General features: G+C 39.7%; 1 protein-coding gene across 3 annotated transcripts in view; it reads right to left on the reverse strand.

Moving 5' to 3' along the window:
• The window catches only part of ASAP2 (ArfGAP with SH3 domain, ankyrin repeat and PH domain 2), a 112,817-nt gene that overhangs the window by 55,939 nt on the left and 37,902 nt on the right, over nucleotides 1-18,976 (reverse strand). For 2 of the 3 annotated variants that reach the window (XM_019537418.1, XM_019537416.1), the window contains exons 5-9: nucleotides 15,333-15,462; nucleotides 12,672-12,757; nucleotides 10,956-11,031; nucleotides 7,210-7,296; nucleotides 4,828-4,836 (exon numbers count right to left, since the gene is read on the reverse strand). In XM_019537418.1, the coding sequence (XP_019392963.1) occupies nucleotides 4,828-4,836; nucleotides 7,210-7,296; nucleotides 10,956-11,031; nucleotides 12,672-12,757; nucleotides 15,333-15,462 (388 nt within the window). The remainder of the gene's footprint in view (nucleotides 1-4,827; nucleotides 4,837-7,209; nucleotides 7,297-10,955; nucleotides 11,032-12,671; nucleotides 12,758-15,332; nucleotides 15,463-18,976) is intronic. The other variant, XM_019537417.1, reaches the window with a different exon arrangement.

Raw genomic sequence — 18,976 nt, forward strand, 5'->3', positions numbered from 1 at the left:
CATCTTGAGGGGGGAACATTGTTAGAAATGGAATATTGTTAGAAATGCACAGCTTGCATCTTGCACCCGATAAGAAAGAAACACTGCCAAGGACCTTTTTCCTTGCCCTGCCTTGCCACAGCTTTTCTTATACTAAATCGCAGACTCTCCCCCAGCTTCTCGCTAGCCTCTCATGCAGATTACAGAAGCTGGAATTCAACTGACTGTGTCCTTGAAAGCGGGGCGGGTTTAAACTCTTGGTGACCTATAGTAGTCTCTGAGCATGCTTAATTAGCTGATGCATATTTACCTCTCCGCCCTGCATACTTAAGTAGTTAATTATAATATACATGCGATGTATGTAGTGATGTAACCACATGTATGCTTGTATGAAACGGAAGTGAGCTGTAAGAGTTCCTGTTTCTGCACACGTGCCCAGGAGGAAAAAGATAACTACAGCCTGCAAAATTCCTTGGTGGGTTCAGAGTAATCTGAGTTTTTGACTCTGCTCTGACCCTATTTGCAAATACACCTTTTGTGCCATCTAATGAGTGTGTGTCTGTGATTTTGGTGGCCTCCAGAGAAACGAACTGCTTTCAGCATCAAATCCATGAAATTACATTGGCTCTGATTTAAAAAAAAATGTTTTCCTGTGTGCTGTTTTAGCCACTTATAAGCAATGCACACCGTTATATGGTGGAGAATAAAAACACAGGAGAAAAAAAATGGAGAAATAAAGCTCACCTAAGTGAATCTCTGGGAATATCTAAGCATAAACCTGTTAAAAGAATAAATTGATCATCTAAGAAATAAGCCTACTAATTTAATAAAACTCTCATTTGCCAAAGAGATGCAATATCATGTTTCAAATGTACTCTTTGTGTGAACATTAATTTATTTAAGTTTAGGTTGCTCGAGTGTAAATGTGACAAAATTATATTAAACAGACAATGCTCCAAAGGTGCAAATGGACTTAGGAAATTACTTTTTGTAAAGACTGACTTATCCAAGACTGTTCGATGCTGAACTATTTGTTTTGGCATATCTGGCTGCCAAGCATAAAAGTGGTACAAGGTATAAAAAAATTCTCATCTGTGCCTAAGGACTGCTTTTTGACAGTTTACTGACCTCAAAAGTATGTCTGCTAGCATATAAAAATATTTCTTGATACCCAGGTATCCCACCTTCATCCTTCAAATAATGGAAAGCATGGGCATTTGCAAGCTGGCTGATGTCAGCATCAGACACTGGTTCCTCAATCTAGTACTGTTTTTTAGGGTTGAATCAGAAAAAGAACATACCAAAGACTGGGCAGATTTTATAAAACTCTTCATTAACGTTTAAAAATCATAAACTAACTTATCCACACATTCTGTTTTTTTCAGGTTAAAGCTAAATGTCCCAAAATGTGCTCTGAGTATTGGCACTGAAGTATACATGCCATTCTACTTCTCTCAGAAAGGAAGAAACTTTTATTATGTGAGTACCACCTTTGTACTCGAACAAAAACAGGGAGGCACTGATTGCAGCCAGCTCTCTCCTGCTTCAGATTCACTGTGCCCTGCAAATGTTACATTCCCTCCCCTTTTCTTTATGCCCTTCTGCAAGTGCAGAGCTCTCCTCTTAAGATATTTAAAAGTTCTGCAAGAGCTTAATTTTAGTTACCCAAGCCCTCCATCTCAAAGGCTAGGGACAGAAGTTACACACAAATCAGTTTAAGTATTCAGAAACTAGTCTAAACCTATTACAGAACAGAAGCTTGGTGCACAAAGCAGTTCCAAAATGGCTGAAACTGGTTTAAGATAAATCAGACTTAACTGATTTAGGTCAAACTGGTTTATGAGACTTCTGTTCCAGACCTTCCTGGTTAAAATTAAATCAGAGTCTCCCAGCATCTCAAAACAGGCTGTGTGTTCACTTCCTCTTCCTGCTGCCCCCAAAGTCTCTGGGATTTGCAGTCCAGAGCCACAACAGCAGAACTCTGCAGCATTGCTCATCACTTCATTTTCCTGCATCCAGGTGCCTTTGGGATTTGTAGTCTATGATCACAGCCAGCAGGACTCCACAGGGGCATTCCCTTCTGTTTAATACATGCTCGTTTCAGAGAAAGGACTGTTCTTATTCAAGCTTTTATGAATTCAGTGACACTACCATTTTCCCTACCCACCCCCTCCTCAGCCTGGCAGGCACTCCCCCCACCCCTGTAGACCCTCCAGATAGCTCTGGGCTGGGGCTTGGCCATTCTCCCTCTGCTCGAGCAGGGAGGGGGGAAAAGCCTTGGAGCTGCACTCTAGCACCCTCCAACTTCTGATTTGAACCACTGAAGGCATGTGATTGCATTTCCTGAATCAAAAGTGAATGTCTGTTTGTTTACTTGCCAGTTCAATCTCTGCAGTTTAGACTAACCTGCAAAGACGGAATTGATTCAGCCTCAGGGTTTTTGGCTGTCTCTACCTAGCCAAAGTTTTCAGATGACCTCCAAAGCTTACAAATACTGGAATTCCCCTGTATTCCCCAGTGTTTTGCTGCTTTTTTCTGTAAAATTTCTCTTTCGCTCCCTTCCACCCACTCCTTTTCATCTGTTGTTTACGCTCCATTTCTATGTTTGGCTAATTGGGAAGCAAATAATACAACCTTCCTGCTTTATCTCAGCTGAAGAGGAAGCTACTGTAGATGACGTATATTTCCACACATTCATTAGTACTAGCAGAACATTTAGAAGCATTAACATTATTGCCTGATCAAAATAAAAATGGGACTAGTGAACAGGATAGAGAGCTTATCTCTTCTAGGTCATTAGTTCAAATGCAGCCCAAGTTAATAGCATCCAAAACTATTACCATCTGGTGTTTTTTCCCCCCCTAAGCTTTGTGACAAATAGGTTCACGATTTCATTCTAGTTCCTGCTAGACAAGATGCCATATCACAAGTCACCATCACACTTAACATCCTTCCAGTCTGCCTCAGCATGCCTTCTCCATATTCAGAGCCCCAGCATGATCTATTTCCTTATTTCTGCTTTGTATACTGTTTACATTCAGGAGTTCATACATCATGGATCGCATTGTAGGGCAAGATCTGGTGGCAGGAAGAGTGCAGGAATAATGCTGACTACCATTGGAAACAAATGGCAGTTCATTATAGGACACAAGCAACATCTAAAAACGGTAGCTGAAAGAGTGGGATTGAGGGGGAAGAGGAAATATGTGAGGGGAAGCCAAAGGATAAGGGTTGTGTTTTGTTTTGGTGTTTTTAAGTACATCTTAATCATAAAACGATCAGGACTTACTAAAGCATGCAAGCCACAGAAACTGAACCTTGTTTCCTTTATCAGCTTTCAAGTGAGTCATTTTATTATGGCATGTTTATAGTGAGTCACTTCTCTGACTATTACCACACTTAAAATTACTTCTACAGTGTTACAAAAGACTTTCTTCTAAATCAAACTGAATAGCATAGCAAACATCTGACGTTCTTTTTAGAAACAGAACAGTGAAGACACTGTCCCATAAAAATATTCAATACCACTAGAGTAATTCTGAAAAATTCAGCTAACACCTCTACAACTTGAATGTAAGAAAACAAGAGAAATGAACTTCTCTACCATTTTAATGTATGGCAGGCAAATAATAGCTAGCTTTCCACATACCATTAGTGCAGAGTTTTTATTCTTAACTTTAACTGTATTTTAAAAGACCTAAAAAGGAATGGCTTCTATAACACAAAGCATGGCTGTTTTAACATAAAAGGGATTATTAACAGCAGTTACATTTTCAATCCATCCCCATATGCCCTCCAAAACAAGAAAGGTCATTGTTATCTCCAGCAGCTGATCCTTCCACAACTGTGAATAACACCAGGATTTTAGCCAGTTGCACCAATTATGCTCATGCTGCTTATGAGTCAGCTGATTTCAACTACTCCATTCACTTCTACTTATAATGCTCTTCTCCTTGATCTTCTACAGCTTTTCAAGAACCCATGTTTTCCTGGATTTCCCAGGATCATCTCAGTTGATGCGTTTGAGAAACCACACTGTTCTACAGTCTGCACATACAGTCGGCAGCTTAAGGTATTGCAAGCCCCTCCAAATTCCCTTAAGGCAAGGCTATCACAGTAAAGACTAAAGAACAGATAAGCCAGATTCCAGTAGTGCTGAAGGAGTCAATGGCTAACTGTGATCAATATATAACATTGCTGTAATCTAGCAGAATTCAATCCTAAACAGTGTTTGAATACAGACCAATAATTAGTTTCCAGTCTTTGAAGTTCTTTAGTTACAATGCGGTCTAACAAGATTTTGTTTAACTCTAGGTAAGTTATTATTTCAAGGTTTGTACTTGGTCTTGAAGCATTATATATTTTTTTCAAATTAAAGGATCAGTTAAAAAAAATTAGAAGCGACAGGCAAGGTGCACACATGCCACATGCACACACATGGAAAGCTTCATGGGTATGGGGAAATGTTTACTGTCACAAAAAAATATTCATTATGAACATGTAAAAAGAACAAAAACATAATACGGACAGAAACAACATGTGTTAATTCATACATAAAAATCATATAAATAAAAACCATCTTTAAAAGGCCTTAGGTAGACCAAATCAAGCAACTGGATTTGATTTCCAATTAATGGAAAAAATAGTCTATTAAAATTGGCATGCATTCAAAAGCTCTCTTTCCCCATAAAAAACTAATATTTTTTGTGCAGTTCACAGAATACAGAAGAAAAACAAACAGTTCTTCCGTATGGACAAAATGAGCATTTTTAAGTGGAAAAATCCAGTTTCTTGAAATCCAACTAGAAAACATGCACTTGCTATTTATAAGAAAGCTGAATCACTTACTCTCCTAGACTTCGGTCACATAAAGGCAAATGCATTTTAGGAGGGAAACAAAATTAGTTACAGTACAAGATATTACATTTCAGTGAAATAGATGGACATACCGTTAGTTGGCTGTACATTAAAACATTATCAGAGCTGACTGGCTTCCCTTTGTTAACTTTGTTTTTCAAATAATTTTTAGAAAGCAACCATACTTTTAATGCCTTTTGCAAGATGCAAGACTGTTGTACTAAGAACATAACAACATGTTTTGTTTTGGAAAATTTTAAGATTACTTGTAAATCTTTAAGTATTAAAATCATCATCCCAAAAATCTGTATTTCCTATACCTTGGGGCACACAAATTTGTATGATCTGTATTTCACGATTACATATTTTTCAATTTGTAAAATGTGCTCATTGAGTGCTCTGGAAACCACGTCCTTAATAACAATGATACTTACCCTGCTTCAAGCCACCTTCCTTGAGAAAACTAAAATTGTGCAACATGTCCCAAATGGCAAAAACTCTGACCCAAAGGAAAAGCAAATTTTGCTGGTATTCTTGCTCTCCACACTTGCATTCAGGTTCCCAGGTCTCAGCCATGAGAATGACTATCAAGAGAATGCATCTCAGCTGATCACAGACAATAAGCCAGCACCTAAAGAAAAGTGGTTGTCTCCAATACGTTCAAGACTGAACCATGGAAAGCTTTATACTTGAAGGTCAACATCTTAAAGTGTACTTATTGAAAAAAGGCTGCAGGCTGTCATCTAAAGGTAGATGTTGAGAAACAGCATTCTCCTGTGAAATGTCAGAAGACAGCTGGGTTCCAGAAGAACCTCAACAAGGTGAGACAGTCTGCCTCAGCATGCCTTCTCCATATTCAGAGCCCCAGCATGATCTATTTCCTTTTTTAAATAACCCTTTCAATTAATTATCTCTTTTAACTCCAGATCATCACATCTGCCTTGTCTGGGCTGAACTTTAGTCAACTCACAAGCAAACTCTACCCTGCTCACTTTGGCAAGGGATTGAAAAGTAAAGCTCCTTCTTCTGTCGGTTGTCTAACAAAGGAGCTTTCAGCTCTGAGGCACCTGGATTCTCATCCCAGTGAAGTATAAAATGTCTTCCTATTTTTTTTTTCTCCAGTGGCAGGTACAGATACAAATTAAACAAGGGATGACAGAAAAATCTGCAAAATGCTGAACAAGAGTTTGTGTAAAGCAGACAAGCCATGACCTGAAGCTATCTTTGCAAAACTCCATCCAACCTTGCCAGACAAGGTTCTTTGGGTGAATCTGATATCTTTTATTAGACTAACTTAAATAGTTGGAAAAAATATTTTTAAGCAAGCTTTTGGGTTTAAAAACCCTTCCAACCTTGCCCAAATTTGCAGGCCAACAGCAGCTGAGTCAAAAGTATCAAAGACTGCTTACTGATCTGTCAACATGGTAAGCTTGCCATGTCTAGAATCCAGAACAGCACAGCTTCTGAATTAAGCCTAAATACACAGCCATACTTAAGAGATAAATTAAGTCTCTAGAAGAAACTCCTTCATATTTGAGCAATAATATCTCTCTCTCAAAGGAGAAGCTTGGAAAGGGCAGAAGTGACATGCTTTTAATTTTATTAATTAACCCAACAAGCACTCGAAAGAAAGAGAAATCTTTTGCGTAAATAAGAGAAAGCACTTGAGATCTCAACCACTGGTAGACCTAACATCCGGGAATAGATTATAAATCAACCACAACAGGCACAGATCCAACCCACAGGCTGCAAACCAGCACTCCTGCATATTTTGAATCTAGCTGAGCAATCCAGTTAACATGGAGAGAATCACGTTTTTCTTCCGAAAAACTGTTCAGTCTATTAGATCACTCAATTAACTCAACATTCTGACACCTTTGAAAAGTGATGTCTTGCAGCAGAATATCAAGCGCCATTACTACTGTTACAGATGAGGCAGGAAGTATTTGTGTGTTCAGAGTTATTTTAGTTTATAATACTCTTACTGGCATTATAAAATATATTTACCATGTGAGGTCCGTACTGGCTGGGGTTTATAATTATTGTCAATGTATTTTGATTCTCATTTTGAGTGATAGAAGCACTTGCCTGCAGTTTACAGAACAGCATACACTATTCAATCTCTAATATTAGGAAACGAGAGGAAAAACCCTTTTACAAAAAGCTCTCATTCAAAATTGGCAAGGATTCCTTCTTTTAAAACCCTGTCAGAAGCACCCAATATAAGCATCAAAACAGAAATAAGCCAGTTTACCAAAAACAAAGCAGATTTTAGGAATGGTAAAAAAGTTTTTATTCAACATTCTAAATATCATTGAATTAGAAATGTATTTACAAATAGTATTTTTAAGGTAAATCACCTTTTATGCTCACCTCTTTCTGCTCAACTTGGAGTGCTGATTTTAAAATATCTCTAAGCTGTATTAGCTGTTTTCTCTCCTCATCCTGGGCTTGTTTGATCTGAAGGACAGAAACAGACAAAACACAGGTTAAAAAACAATATGTTACTAATTTATAGTAACAATTTTCTTTAGAGAGATTGTTGATTAACTGGCTTCAGATTTCCTGAAATATGTTCAGCTAGTTTCTTTTTCTTTGTGTAAAAGCTTGACAATGGTTAAGTTCCTGTTATGTAGAGACTATTGCCTGTCCTGCTGCCTGATACTGACACGGAGTCTCCTTTTGTTACCCATCTTCCTGCATTCTCTCCCTTTCTTGTTTTACACTTCAATTGTAAACTCTTTGAAGCAGAGACTTCTTATGTGCATGTGCAATGCCTACCATGATAGGGTCTGAGTCTATGACAAAGGTTTCCAGATACTACATTAATACAGTAGAACCTAGTTTATTTTATCTGGGTGGTTGGCAACCCACTTAATTCACTGGGAGCTGTTCAGTGAAGGAGATGGGGTAGTTTTTTGCTCAGGCTTTTACTTTTCAAATGGTGCTGCTTCTCTACTCCTTTGAAGTAAAAGCTGCAATCAGTGGAGCACCTCAGCAGTCCCAGAGAGCTACTGCTACCACTGTGTATGTTCCTAGTTGATGATTCAAACCCTCACCTTTGCCTGAGCTAAGACATCTAACCCTACCAATTATCTGGATTCTACTGTACAAATAACTGATTATTTTACAGGCTAGGTGAAAACTCTTGAAAATACAAAATGCTGAAGCTACTCAAAGGTTGTTGGTTGTAGCCGTGTCAGTCTATAGACACAGGCAGACAAAGTTCTTTGGGTAGATGTGATATATCTTTTATTAGACCAACTACATAGTTGGGAAAATTGTTCTTTGCAAGCTTTCGGGCACAAACACCCTTCTTAAGGCATAGGAAGGTTCTGCTGGTGTTTTGTATGCTCTCCTGGGTGAATAGAAGCCAACAGGCAAAATGCGGGTCCATGAAAATACATGGCATGGCAATGAGGATCAGAGGCCATGAGGAACAATAGGTGTGAGATAGGCAGGTGGTGGGAGGTGAAATGTTGAACTGGTGACAGAATGTAGCTGGAAAACTGCAGACAGGCTACCTGGGGTTATCAGATGGCAGACAGGGTATAACGTGCTATAAATCCAATGTCTATATTTAGGCCTTGATTTTTTGTACCTGGTAGATTTATGAAGTAAAGTTCATAGGCTCATCTATGAAAGGTGTTTTGTAAATTCCCTTTGAGGATTAGAACTGAGAGACTGGAGAGAGAGTGGTTGTCTTGTGAGAAGTGTGCACCCACAGGTAATTTGGTATTTTTCTCTGATAGATTTCCAGTATGCATTCATTCTGGTCCACAGTTGTTGTTTGGTTTAGGGCGACTGCTGGTTCTGTGCAGATATGTGTGTTGGTCCGTGGGTTTCTTGTATATGGTGGTTTGTATTTTACCATTCTGGATATTGATCGTGGCAACATTTCCTTTTCAGACACTATGATTAATATCCAGAATGGTAAAATACAAACCACCATATACAAGAAACCCACGGACCAACACACATATCTGCACAGAACCAGCAATCACCCTAAATGCATTAAGAAAGCTCCAGTATACAGCCAAGCCCTCCAATACTACCAAATTTGCACTGAGGAGAATACCCACAATTGTTACCTCACAAATCTCAAAAGGGATTTCACCTAACAAGAACACTCCTCCAGAGATATAGAATGTACTTTTGAAAGAGCCACCTGGATATCACGTGAAGATTTGCTGCAGTACAAAAAGAAAATCCCCACAAATTGCACACCATTAGAAGTGCACTGATATATTAGTCCATATCTGATTAGCACTGATAGAAGGAAAATTGACATTATTGGCAATTGGCTTTTTTTTTTAGCTTATGTAGCCAATACTGTCACCGATTAATGCCACACGCATGTGCACAACCGCAGCATGCACGTGGCCAGAAATGAAGCCCGGAAGCTTGGACAGCAGCGTCTGGCTGGTAAGTCTGATGGGGAAAGGGGTGTAAGGGAGTGAAGGATCATGGGGGTGGGCAGATTAAGGCCCCCACAGCGAGGGAGGGAATGGGGCCAGGGCAGGCACTACCCAGTTGGGGCAGGGTGCAGGACAGAACCATGGGCAGTTCATCAGGAAATGCATCAGGAAAGCCTCCCCGCCACTGCACGCACCCCTTAGGGAGGCGTGGGAGGCATATGCCCCCGGATCTGTGTGCAGGGTGAGAGGGGGCTACCCACTGTGGGCTCAGGGCCAGGGACTATGCCAGCCTCTTCCCGGTGGGAGGGGCTGGGCCGGGGTTAAACTCAGAGCAGGTGGGGACAGGGTGGGCAGCAGCGGCACTAGAAGCAGGAGATTATTGGGGAGGGGCTACGGGTTGGGTTACATGCCTTCCCCGGGGGGGCATGTAAAGCAGGGAGCCATTTCCCCTCCCTGTGCCCCCTGAATAAGCTGCCTCCAACTCCATCCTGTGCCCTGCTCTGCCCTGGCCAGGCAGTTCCTGGCCCTGCTCCAGCCCCAGTCCCATTCTGTCCCTTACCATGAGGGCATTGATCTGCCCTCCCATGCCCCTTCTACCCCCACAGACTTACCAACTGGATGCTGCTCTTCAACTGTTAGGCTGCATAATCGGCAATTGGATAAGTATCCACTGATATGGATGGTTAATAATCAGCCATCAGTTTCAGCCAAAAAAATCTTTATCAGTGCACCCCTACACACCATTAGTTATGACATACCATCCTTCCCTGGAACCTATACAGAAAATCCTCAAACAACTGCAACCCATACTAGAAAATGACATAAATTTTAAAAGAGATCTTTCCAGAACCACACATCGTAGCCTTTAAAACAAGCACCAAACCTCACTAACCTTATCACCAGAAGCAAACTTCTTACAGTTCAAAGCACAGATGATGCCAGGACAAAGAATGTAAAGCCTGCCAACACATCTCCACCATTCCCACAATAACTGTACCCCACAACAAAACCATCACCATTCCTGGATCCTATACCTGCACTTCCAGAAATGCAATACAATGCCCTGATGGAAAATATGTACAGAAACCAAAAAACAGCTGCATACAAGGATAAACACACACTGGAAAACTATTGAAGACAAAAAACCCAATTACCTGTGGGTACATACTTCTCACAAGACAACCACTCTCTCTCCAGTCTCTCAGTTCTAATCCTCAAAGGGAATTTACAAAACACCTTTCATAGATAAGCCTATAAACTTTACTTCATAAATCTACCAGACTAAATATAGGCCTTGGATTTATGGCACACTATAACCTGCCTGCCATCAGATAACCCCCGGTAACTTGTCTGCATTTTTCCAGTTACATTCTGTCACCAGTTCAACATCCCCCTTACCCAGGAACCCACCTGTCTCATTGCCTATTGTCTCCCATCACTGACCTGCATTTTGCATATTGGTTTCTATTCCACCCAGGAGAGTGCACAAGACAGCAGCAAACTCTTCCTATGCCTTAAGAAGGGTGTTTGTGCCCAAAAGCTTGCAAAGAACAATTTTTCCAACTATTTAGTTGGTCTAATAAAAAGTATAACACCTACCCAAAGAACCTTGTGAAGCTACTCAATACATCTTCACCAGAAAGATTTTTATTTCTTTAGTAAGCCATCTTTGCACCAACAACATAGCAGGTTACTACTTACTGTATGAAGATCTGTTGAGAGCGTCTCAATTGAAGGCTTGAGACTTTCAACTGCTTTCAATCCATCCTGAAAGAAACTTTTGTGCGTGGGGAGCAACGCAGAAAGGAAACATTCTGGTTAGAATTAGTTTAAAATGTTTGAGATTTTTAGTCTTTTCTGTTATAAACACTTTACTGAAGAGAGACACTGTTGAAGCTGAAAAAGGTATATGCACATACTCCATAAAACACAAAAGTGGTATCCATGATAAACAGCAAGACTGCAGGATATATTCATTTTTCATGCAGCTTTAACCAATTCACCAGTTACACACCCACAATTCCATCACTTTATAAACTCATTCTTACAATCTATAAGTACCTTCAGAACATCATGCTGAAAACGATATTCGGAATCCTGTTTTTCTCTGATTAAACCCCCCCCCCAATTTTCGTATCAAAAACCCCCCAAAATCTACATTTTGTCCGTGACTAAAATGAAACACCAGACACGCACAGACACAGAGTGGCGTTTCATTTTTATCATAGAAAAATGTGGATTTTGGGTTACTTTTTTAAATTTGAAAATTGGGGATTTTTTTTTTTTAAATCAGAGAAAAACAGGATCCCTGGATATGACACACTATAAAAAAAAAAAACTTTCCCTAACCTCAAATGTGGATTTTCTTCCTCCTCCCTACCTTTTCTCAAAGCCCAAAATAGAGCAGATTTAGTTTTAGACTGGCAACAGCATTTATATATACAACAAAAATTATAACTTTTAAAGGCCTATATCTTACAAGGACCTTTCTAAAGAAAGGCAGATCCATTTGTTATTCAGAAACTCAAGCATTTGTCAAGGTTTTGCTATGAAGCCTGCCTGAGCACGTGCATAGCAAGTAGAGTCACATTTATTTTGCTATATGTTCCAGTTTTTAATACTTTTTTTTGAGAAGATAAGCATGTTCAGTATTTTTAAAGAAAGCTGCACCACACACAACTTAAACCTTTCTCTGAAATGTTCAAAGCATAAACACTACAGCATTGGAAACCAGATGGGAAAACAACAATTTTTTTTTATTGTTGAAGCTCCATGAAAAGCAAAACGCACATGAATGACACAGATTAGCCATAAAACTGATTTTACAGTATTAATAGCATAGAAAGATTACTTTTATACAACCCAACAGAATGCTTGGAAGACAGGTCTATTTATCAATGTAAACAGGTTGATACTGGTTGCTCATTTTATAGCAATGAGTTTATTGTTATATAATAGATCTGTCAAAAAACCCAATCAACCAAGTTCAGTTGTCTAATGAGGTCTTCTGTGTTTATTTCAGAAGTCCTCCATCGAGCTGGAGATAAAGCCTTTCTCTCAAAACAATTTTCCCCTATTGTTTACCCTATTTATGTTTGTAGAGCAGAAGTAATTTAACTCATTGCCAGAAACATTCTGAAAGATCAGACAGCCAGTAGACCAATCTAGACATATTACTGAACATGCCAACTACATGCCATAGTATTAGATCCATCTAATGCCTCATTTCATGTTAAGTAACATAACAAATAAACAGTAACTGATCTATTAGGCCAAACCAGTTTGTCAAAAATACTACTGCTAAATTTGTACAACTGATTCTTAGATCTAAGATGCAGGAAATTTTTTTTAGAAGAATAATTGTTACCACCAAGAAAATGTAACATGTTGCTCAAGAGGTTGTGTAATCAAACTTACTTGCATTGTGCATGGAAATACTTGATCAGGTTCTGAAGCAAATCAACTCCTTTTTTAATCTTGATTTCATTGACTTTCAGCAGGTACTATTAAAAAATAATTAACAGAAAAAAATTAGTGACACACTATTTGCTGCTTCACAGTGTGATAAGACCGTTAAAGTTTATTATCAACCTAATTTAAATCTCCCCAGAAACAGCACATTGAGAGACGCTGAAAACTTTGAGTGTGGTGAAGAGAAATTTCAGGGCTTCACATAAGCAACTGGTGTCAGCGCTAGGTCTCAATACCCAGTTAGAATACTTGACTATGATGACTTTAAAATTTAGCTATTTCAAATTTTTCAGGCCTACTGCAAGTCAGATTCACAGGAAATGTAAGGGACACTTCAGTTTGATTCTATTCCACCCTGTTCAGGTTCTTAATAATACATCTGTTATCATAACACACCATGATCTTGCCCTTAAGACTGAGTTACAAACAAGGTTCCCTCTAAGGTGTGCGCGTGCGAGGCCACGCACAACTAAGAGTGTGGCCATGCACTAGGAGAGGAGCTGAAAGTCAGCTCCTAGGCAAGGTGGTGGTGGGAGCCTGGCACAGTCTCCGCTGGCTCCGGGGAAGTGCTCCGCTCCCCCGCATCAGGACCGGGGAGTGGAGCACTTTCCTGGAGCCGGCAGATCCTGCGGCAGCCCCTGGCTCTAGTCCCTGGCCCCAGCCCCAGCCCCTGGCCCTCAGCCCCCAACCTCCAGCCCCCGGTTTCTCGGCTCTGGCCCACAGTTCCAGCCGCCTCTGGCCCCCAGCCTCTCGGCTCTAGCCCCTGGCCTCTGGCCCCCAGCCCCCTTTGGTAAGCATCCCACACCAGACTGAAGCAGCACACTCACAGATTGCTACTCCTTAAAGGGAACACTGGTTACAAAACAGTGATGGGAAGCAAGGCCCTCCCACCTTTTGTGTTAACTGTTTTGCAGGGACTGAAGGAGATTGGAATAGAGTCACACTTAGGTCCCCAAGTTCACTTGTATCCCTCATGCGAGAGAATCTGGCCCAGGGTTCATCTCTAAAACACAACAGTCTGGCAGTAAATGTGGTTGTATGCAAAAGGGCATCTTCAATATTGCCAGACAATTGTTTTACTTTTTTGTTTAAAGTATCTTTGCTTTTGATTCTGATTTTTTATTCTAATTTTTGAGTTCCCCCTGTGAATCACGTGACCAGTTTTCACAAGTTTCACTAGTTTAGGGCCTTTGGAAGGAACACTTGCTAGAAACCTTGTCATGATCAGGAACCTTCAGCACTCCACAAGCCCAAAGCCAGAAACCAACACAGCTCAAAAGAACTTAAGAGTTTAATACAGAGAATGATGGCAAATTTGAGACACAGGAGCCAGAACTGGGTCTTACTGAACTCTTGTGCAGGATCCACCAATATGTATTCAATAGGAACCATTTTTAATTCCTACCAAGCAAGGCAGAATTCAAATTGGTGACCTGCAAGTGAAGGAGCTTACTAAGAATGCTCCAAATGAACGCAGTCTCCCATGAGTACCTGCAATATTTCATCCTTTCAGAATGATTAAAATAAAATACACTAAAATATGGCCATATTCAAGCAGATTCTTCAATGCTGTATTTTAATGTGATTATTCAAGAAAAACAAGCACATTAAGGCAACTGGATCAACATATCCAGCAACCTTAACATAAAATATTTTCAACTTCTTACAATGAAGAAGGCTCAAGGAAGCTTTAAGTCCCCAAGGTAGGACCTATAAATAAGAACCTTCTTCCTAGAATTTTCCAATGTTGCAGGAACAGTAAGATCATCACATTGTACTATGCCTAATACTGTTAAAGGGAATTAAAAGGGATTTGATCACTTAATTCCCTTTTAATATTGATGAGAATTAGCCATCCAAACCCTTCACTAATTTTGAAAAATCTCACTTTTACTCTCTGTATCAAGATGAGAGCCCTGAATTATCAAAGACTTGCATACTAAATCTGTACACTGATAGTCAGGGCAACTGTGGCCAAGTGAGTTTGGTATCTAGGTCAAATTAGCTCCAACCAAAGTAAAGGAGGCATCTTTGGACTGAAGCCTTAAGTGACTCAGCAGAAGAGGCCCAAATGCTTACATAGGGTTTTGAAGGCTATCACCCTGTTGCACAAATCCCAAAGGAAAAAATACCGTATTTAAAAACAACTGTCAAATGCTTCATAATTATAAAACAATGTTACTGGTAGTAACTTTGTTAAGAATATGAAAAGGTAACTGGAATACATTCCTAATGGCCTTGTTTTTTTTCAAATACAAACCTAATGATATGGTAGACAAGATTTTTAAGGGAACAAATCCTCTGCACCTTAAAATAATTTGGAGTTCATTGACACTGCAAAGACTCACCTTCAACTCAAAGCAATTGACTAAGTTATATATTTAGTTATCTACAGCATATTAATATGTAAAAATCAACAAAGAACCTAAAATTCTTTGCAAAGCTAGCAGGTCAGAATGGTGAGGTTTATTTTAAAATCCTAAATCAAATAATATGGTACATCTTTCCCTCAAGCACAACAGTTGCTATAAGCCAAGGATGCATTTTTTCCTCAAAATGTCCCTTTTTGAAGATAATGGAACATTTGTATTCAATGTTAAATCTTACCTCACACATCTGTAGCTGAAAGAACCTCCTTTCTTTCTCCATCTCTTCTGCAATTTCAGCTCCACTTATTTCTGTGCGGATCATTCCATGTAGCTTAGCATGCTCCTTTTTCTCCTTCTCTATTTTCGTACTAAATGGGAAAGAAACAAAATCAAATCTCACTAAATCTGATAACCTTAAGAAACTCTTATAGCCCTGCATTTTAGTTATTTCCATTTTCTGTTGTATTAGAACTTGATAAGGAACCAAGGAGAAGTAGCAACTTCCTGCATCAGAAATCTAATCCAATCATCTGTTAGAACAAGCGACTGACAAAGGGATTCAAAGAGGAGGTAGTAAACTGACAAGAAGTCTAAAATTAAAGCATAATTGCATCTGACCACACCTGGGCTAACAGTGTTCAATTATATCTCTAGATTTACCAAGCCTCTCCTACCATCACATCATCTTCACTGCATACCGGATTTCCCAGTCAATACCAGAGCTGTCACCTCTTCCTGCTACTGAGCCAGTGGGTGCGGGGATGTTGAGCAGCAAGCTGGTACAGATTTCAAAGTCTGCTAGACCAGCTATCCTGCTTCTCTGAAAACTTTTGCCAATCCTTTCCAATAGTTCTGGATAACACAGGTTCTACTACACTGCTGTGCACCTTTCCTACAGCTAAATAATCAAAATCATAAATACATTATTATAGACAGCTTTTCTTTTTCTACTCACTAATTTATTTTAGTTGGTTCCCATGTTATTCCCATGTTATTCAAAGTGACTTCAATGTAATTACATTAGCCAATTAGATCAGTACTTGAAAAATGTAAGCATGTAGAGATTTATTTGGGTTTTGGAACAAGTTTGCCATTTGTATTACTTGGAAACCAAGAACATTAAAATGATAGAAAAAGACCCTTCCAATAAACAATACAGAGGAAAAAAATCAAACAGGAAATACCATGCTCATTTAATCTTGCACAAGCAAGTATCCATTAGATTAAATCAACTATATGCTTAAAGATAGTTGCTTCAAGGCAAGAATTACACACTGTTCTCAACTTGATTTTGAACACCTTGTGAAAAACGTCTTGCATGTGCTGAAGATTCATAAGATTCATAACTTATTCATAAGTTCTGTACTTGCATTTCCTATCAAAAGAATGGCCAAATGTTACATCAATAGCCTCTAACAGCACAAAGTAACCAGGTTTAATCTTTCATCAAACTTTCCACTAGAAAACTTTCTGAACACCATAAGCCCCACTGCTGCCTCTTTACTAGCAAACAAAATTTTTAAGAAAGTTGTAATTTCCCAGGAGGATATCCAGCCAGTACAGCCCAGATTTTCACTCCACAAAGTCTTCCAGGATAGGAAGAACACCATAGGAAAATCCCCTCCATTTGCAGAGAAAACCTTTATTAATATAAATCAGAAAAGCAATTCCAAATGAATTTAAATTTGAGAAGCTCAACACAGAACGTGCAGGTAAAAAAATTCATGAAGCTTCAAGGAGATGTATTAAACTACAAAGATGAATGATTCCATAGAAGCATCAGTGAAGAGAGTCAGAAGTGTCAAAAAGAAAAGCCTTCATTTTTGTTCCTGTCATGGTTATGTGTAAGGTGACCATTCATCCAGGTTTAGCCACAACAGTCGCAGACATCAGAAGCCGGTCCCAGCTGGCTGTTGAGAATTATAATGGGTGTCCTTGGAAATGCAGGAGCACAGGGTGCAGTCTGGCCAGGAGTCAGAGCAGTGCAGAGCACCTTGCAGGTGGGCAGACAGGCACCACTGCCTGCCCAACATGCCACCCTACCCCTGGTAACTTATGAGAGCACAGAGGGAATTGGCGGGGGAAGGCAGTGTCCCAGGCATCCTAGATCAGGGGTGGGCAAAATGTGGCCCGTGGGCCGGATGCAGCCTGCCAGGCCATTCTACCCGGCCTGTGGGGCCCCTAAAAATTTAGAGAATTAATATTTAGCTGCCCCTGGCTGCCTGTCATGCAGCCTTTGATGGCTTGCCAAAACTCAGTAAGCAGCCCTCTGCCCAAAATAATTGCCTGCCCCTGTTCTAGATGAATATCCCAGGTGTTGAGGATTTCCTTATGGTCACCCTGCTTATGTGACATGGCAAGAGTACATTTCTAGGCCCCCTGATTTCAACCTTTGCTAGAAGATCTTTCAGCTGCTTGAAATACTGAAATGAAGAAAATGAGGTTTCCACAATTCTAAGTATTAATATTATAATTAATATTAAAATGGCACGCGTGTCAAAAAGAGGGTGATCTCAACAATGGTAAAAGCAGATTTGATACAAAAAACAGTGGACTATTCTGTATCCAAAGAAACTAAAGTCCAAAAACAACGGATTAACCAATCACCAATTCTGAAGGAAAAAAAAGTTTTAGTACAAGGCATTCAGAAAAGATGGTGAAACCTACTCACTTTCCTTTTTGGCACTTTAAACAGAGTAGTCTATATGTTAACTAGCTACTAGAAAGCTTTAAAAAAAAAATCAAACTTTACAGAAAGTATCCAGAAGCATTTTTCTCTCTCTCAATTTCAGTAGCGGCCCATGGGAAAAATCACAAGAGACCTACCTAAATTCACTAAAATAATTAAAGTTCAGTAGCTATCAGTTACTGGCATCTTGTTTGCTCACAGAAGACAACACTTGAACTTAAATTTTCCAAGAGATCAACTATTTGGAACTAATCAGGCAATTAAGTAGACTGCACTTTAAAAAACAAAACAAAACATAAAGTCCATGCACAACACTTCTGCCATAGCAAAAAAACCTACTTAATGCCAAAACCAAAACATTTTAGAAATTCTAGTTCTATGAGATGAGGGAAAATATTCATACAAAATATTTCGTAAGCAGCTGAACATAAAGAGGCAGGTTTTTTACACAGGTGCCATGTTTACAACTTATGCAATATGTCCATGTTATATTTGTTCAGCTTAGCCTCTAAATTTACTTGACCTGTTATGAATGCAGCTGGTGTATGACTAATCTAAAATAAGTACAGATTTGGATATCAGACAAGAGAAGAACCACTATAGTTTAAATGAAGACCTATAATGAGTAGTTAGATATAAGAGACTGTTCAGCTCATCAAGTTTTCATTATATAAAACAATTTAAATGATTCCTTGAGATTATTAATCTCAGGGTCCTAATAATGTAGAAGTCCTACATAGAAGACTCAATCATTTCAGACTTAAGACACCCCTCAGAAAAAAAATCAGCCATTAGCTTTTACTGTTTTGTGACTGTGGAAAAAATAAATACAGCAATTCTTCAGTTGCAAAAAATCAGAAAGAGAACAGGTTAGAACAGGGATGGACAATTATTTCAGTTGGAGGGCCACTTAACGAGTTCTGGTGAGCTGTTGAGGGCTGCATGGGTAGCCCCACACAATAGGAGAAAGGAGAAAAAAAATTGGGGGGGGGGGCTGAGCATGTATATGTATACCCCCCCACAGCAGCTAAGTCTGTAGGGGAAGGGCCATGGGGGGAACGGGGCACACAGATTGAGGCCTCAGTGGTGAGGGAGGGAGTGGGGCATGGGCTGAACCCACTCACCCCAGCCCCATACCTGCCTGTGCCCTGCTCTCTCCCCTCACTGCTGTGGCCTCTATCTGCACCCCCCCC

Source organism: Crocodylus porosus, unplaced genomic scaffold (assembly GCF_001723895.1).
Source record: "Crocodylus porosus isolate Cpor-Errol unplaced genomic scaffold, CroPor_comp1, whole genome shotgun sequence".
Lineage (NCBI taxonomy): Eukaryota > Metazoa > Chordata > Crocodylia > Crocodylidae > Crocodylus > Crocodylus porosus.